This window comes from Lipotes vexillifer, unplaced genomic scaffold (genome assembly GCF_000442215.2).
Source record: "Lipotes vexillifer unplaced genomic scaffold, Lipotes_vexillifer_v1.1 scaffold6, whole genome shotgun sequence".
NCBI classification, from domain to species: domain Eukaryota; kingdom Metazoa; phylum Chordata; class Mammalia; order Artiodactyla; family Lipotidae; genus Lipotes; species Lipotes vexillifer.
Window position 1 is genome coordinate 1,124,589 of NW_006799037.1, and position 4,743 is coordinate 1,129,331.

Here is a 4,743-nt window from a genome sequence, read left to right on the forward strand (position 1 = left end):
AGACCTTTGGAAGAAGCAATTTAGGGCAGGGGTTGAGAGCACAGCCCCTGGGGCCAGCCTGGCTGGGTTTGACTTCCAGCCCCATGATTTACTAACTGGGGTATCCTTGGCAAGTTACTTTGCATGTTTTGTGCTTCAGTTGCCTTATCTGAAAATGGGAAGAGTCACAGTTGTTTTCTTTTTCTTGAGGACTCATTGAATGAATCCCTATATAATACCTAATACAGTGTTTGGCTCATAGTAAGTTTTATATGAGTGTCAGAAACAAAAACAAATGTCAACAGCAAAACAAAAACAACAGCAAAGCCACCACCATAAAACCCACACAGAAACCAGCACCGCCCAGAACTGATGAGGCAAGAAGACAGGTGGCAGCTGTCAAGGTGGAGTGAGAAGTCCAGCTGGAGGTGGGACGCACTCTCAGTTTTCTGCTAAACAATGGGAATGCTCTGAGACCTACACTTTGGTTGGAAATGCCATTGAAACTGGAACACTGCAGTGGAGATGCACACTCGCATGTGGGCACAGTGAAGCTGAAAGTGCATCGTGTCTCCTCTTTCCCCCTGAGAGGCGGGTTAACTGCTCTCAACCAGAGAGAACAAAGAGGGGATAGACTGTGCTCTACAGCAGCTCAGAATTAGGCCTGGAAATGGAGACCAGCAAGTTCGCCATGGAAGCCATGAGTTTTCAGTGTTTCTCAAATATCTTAAGCCCACGTAGAAAGCTCACTGAACAGGTGCCTGGTGGCTGCCCCACACCTAGTGAAAATCTGTGGGTTGGCTTTAACCCTAACACATACCCAGAGCACACGTTTGGAGGGTAGTTGGCTTCATGCATGCGTGTGCTGTGTGTGTGTGTGCTCTGTGTATGTGTACAGAGGAATATATGTTTGTTTGCATCTTCCCACTTCATTTCAAGCACTGAGCTAAAAATCAGCCTAAACGTTTTTCTAAGGAAACTTTCTGACTTCTGTAAAGAGAAACTCCGACTGCAAAAGGGAGAAGGGAAGGCTGAAGGAGAGTCAGTAAGAATGAGATGGGAAATGGGAAGATATTCATGTGAGACTCCAAATTCCAGGTCTGATCCTTGGGGGCAGAGTTAGCCTTTAGACACAATCCTTCCTGATTTCCGATCAATGGCAGAGAGGAAAATGGGGAGCGGGAGGGGGCTTCGCACTGTAGCCTATAAAGAAGGTGTTTTGTTTCTCCCCAGCCATCTGAGCTGGCGCAGGCAACTGTCCCTTCCGTTGGAGTTCCCTGGTGAAGGCCACTTCTTTGTCCACTGATGCTTTTTGTTGATCCTCCAAGAACATCAGTTACTGTGTGTGAATAGCTCCCATAGGGGTGCCGAGTGTGAAAGAACCCCTGCTTGTTCCCCTGACGGCAGCAGTGGTGTGCCCATGCCCAGGCCTGACACATCATGCTTGGGGAAAGGGCAGCAGGCTGTGTGCTGGAGCAGGGCACTGGCTGGGTGTCGGGTTTCCTACTGCTCTGTAGGCTGCTCATGCTGGAGTCCTGAGCTCCACCATGAGTCCCTTTGGGCTGCCGAGCAAGTGGATTTCCCAAGGGGCCCGTCGGCCTGCTCCACACAAGAGTTATAGGAACCGTAGAGCCCCAGCACAACAGTCAAGACCAGCATTGCTGCGGCCATCATCCAGATGACTTGCCAGTGCCGACAGAGTTTGGGATACATGACTTGTAGGAAATGAACCAATTCTTCAAGTTTGCTGTCAAATGAAAAACATAGGTGGAGGGTTTAGTATATTGGGCACATATACGATGCCCAGAACTTCCGTCTGGAATACTCTCCATGTTGTCTTGAGCCGTGGTTCTCAAACTCAGCTGTGCATAGAGTTGTTTGGCAGCAATTATTCAAAATACCCCAGGTCTACTGAATAAGAATCTCCAAAGGTATGGTCTAAGAATCTATAGTCTAAAAATTTTCCCCAGGTGATTTTGATGGCACCAGTCTATAGCCCTTATATTGGGAGAGTCTAGGCTAGAACACTCTACTTATCTACTTATGTGATCATTCATCCATCCGCACATGCCCTCATCTACTCATGAGATGGTCATTAGATATCTGAACTCTCTCAAGCCCCAAGATACCAGGTTGGCTGACCCATTCTCCCATGCATCCAGACAGGACCAACAGCTCTTCTGTACTTAGTGATCAGTTCCGAGTTCTAACCTGTCCCCCGCCTCCATGTTCAGATGCCTAATTTGTTGTCCTCAGTTCCACATCTGACTGTATCTAGAGTGGAAGGACTGTGATAAACACCTAGAAGACTCTCAACGTCGAGTAATAAATTACTGGACAAGTGATTCAAGGAACCAGATCAACCTCAAGGGCTCACTTCAAACTGTCCCAGGGGCCTCCAGAGGACCCATAGCCTCCAGCAACCTCTGGGTGACTTATTCAAGATGTTTTCTCGGCCCTATTAATCTTCATTCCCAAATAACCCCTCCTCCACTTTCTCTGCTCTCTCCACACTTTTCTCTTTCCTCTCCACTCTCTTTTCTCTCTTCCCTTTCATCCCTCTCTGTTTTTTGCCTGCTTCACTCCACTTTTCCCTCTTCCTCTTTTCCCAACTGCCTTTCAATTTTTCCACTCTTTTTTGTGGCCCCTTGAAAAGACATTTGGTCAGATGGTCTGCTTTGAAGAGTCCATTCTCAGAGCTCTCTGGAGAAGCCTTGGACACATTCATTAAGCTAGAATTTCTTCCTGTTTCTAATTCTGGATCTATTTTTAAAAATAACAATGAGAATACTGAGGATCACCAAATGAAAGAGGTGAGAAAAGGGACATGAGGTCTTTCTGAAGATCCTGAGGCTCACACAGACACTGAAATATGCAGACCATTTGCTGAGAAGCAGAGAGCTCTAATTCAGAGAGCTAATAGCAGATTAGCTATTCTCTGTCTCTGCTATTCTCTCTAATAGCAGAGAGCTAGGTGCCTGACAGTGGTACAGAGACTCAACACATACTCTCCGCAGAAAGGGATCAGATGCTCAGAGTGCCTGCCTTGGATGCTAAAGCACTGGTTGGTTTCTCTTCCATGTGGGACCCACTGATGATTGTTTCAGGAACAATTAAGCAAAGCAAAACAGTGAGTACATGAGCTGAGGTGAAAATCATTGGCTACTTTCACAACTGTTGGGGAGAGAGAATTTGGAAGTGGAAGCTTAGTTTCTTTCAGCCCCATTTAGTTTCTTTAATTTCTATTCAGATACAACTGGATGCTAAGACACAGTCTCTCTTTTGGGCTGTATTTCTGTGCTCCAAAACAAGCTGCTGGAGCAGGGAGAATCCCACTCTCACCCCATCCTTAAGTGGGCTGGCAAAGGAGGAGGGCAAGATCTGGCTTCGTGACCCTTAGCTGGTTACCCATTTCCAGCCTACAAAAGCTGTTAGAAATGGAATTAGATTAGAAATAGAATTCCTTTGGAAATCAATTTTTGGTTGTTCTGAGGTCTACCTACTCCTCCATTGGGAAGGGTGAGGTTGCTGCCCTCTCACCTGGCCTGGAGAGAGGGGCTTTGGAGATGCTGCCTGGCGAGCTCAATATGTTGCAATTTGGGGGCACAGTGAGTAGACTGTGCATGACTCCCACCTGAGAGATGTGAAGAGTGAGAATCTTGCTGAACTGCTTGGTGGCATCAGAGCAGGGGGCCACCATACAGAAAGCCATCCTCCCACCACTAGTGGGTCAAAGGTGCATATTTCACCTTAACTGGATGTAGTCAGGAGAAGGAAGGCTGGCATGGGATGTCATAGACCCTGCCCGGAAATGCTACCTAGAAGTTGAGCGTGGAGGGTATACTTCCAGCTGCCCAAGGACTGAGAGAGGGATTTTAAGTAGCTGGCCAGAAGAGCTGCATTCGACCTCATAAGGGGACCTGCAGTTGAGAGATCCTCAGAAATGGTGTGAACATGTGTGAGCTGGGGGGTAGGAGGGGTGCTTTTCTCTGAAGGTCCCATAAAACACCACACTGAACAAAATCAGAAGGTCAACCTTAAATGCCTGCTAAGGCCTGGAACCCGCTCACAAGAAGACCAGTCAGGTAATACCTTTCCTACCCTTAATCTCCACCCCCTTTCCCAACGTTAGCTCTGGAGAGGTCAGGCGCTGCATTAGCACAGCTGGGGTGGAGGGCAGGAGTGACAAGAGAGCAAGAAGTCAGCTCTGTCTCCACTATAGGTTTCCTTCCTGAAGCAGAGTGGAGCTGGAGGCCAGGGGGTATGGGGAAAAGTTCAGGCTTTTGACTATTTCAGGAAACTGGCCATTTTCATTACTGAAATGAGGTTATTCTTGGGACTTAAACTTGACCAGAGGACTTTTATTTTCTGAGAGTTATTGGAAGAGTAAAGGAGTCTGCCTAATATCATCTTAACCCCCAAAAGCCAGTGTGAACTGACAGTGGGAGACAGTTGCATCTTATGAGTCTCACTTGTTCCATCCATTACCTAAATGTCAGAAGACTGTGTTATGTGTTTTAATATGGTTAAGATACTGGGTTGATTCACCCAAAGTTCACTTAAGCTGATCCTCCAGAAAGTAATATTGACAACAGATTATATTATTACATATTATTATAATAGAGGAGAGATTCAGACAAAAAGACTCTAGTGTTTGATGTTGAATCTCTTAAATAAGGGGTCAGCTGTTGGGGTTAGCTCAGTGTTTTTAAAATGCACTAAGTAGGACATGGAACTTTTTTTTTTTTTTTTTTTTTTTTTTTT

General features: G+C 46.3%; 1 protein-coding gene across 5 annotated transcripts in view; it reads right to left on the minus strand.

Moving 5' to 3' along the window:
* Window positions 1-1,189: 1,189 nt before the first annotated feature.
* IRAG1 (inositol 1,4,5-triphosphate receptor associated 1) overlaps window positions 1,190-4,743 on the minus strand; it is a 118,512-nt gene continuing 114,958 nt past the window's right edge. For 3 of the 5 annotated variants that reach the window (XM_007471396.1, XM_007471399.1, XM_007471398.1), the window contains one exon: window positions 1,483-1,726. In XM_007471396.1, coding sequence (XP_007471458.1) covers window positions 1,483-1,726 — 244 coding nt within the window. Of the gene's footprint in view, window positions 1,727-4,743 lie in introns of all 5 variants that reach the window. The other 2 variants (XM_007471400.1, XM_007471397.1) reach the window with 2 other exon arrangements.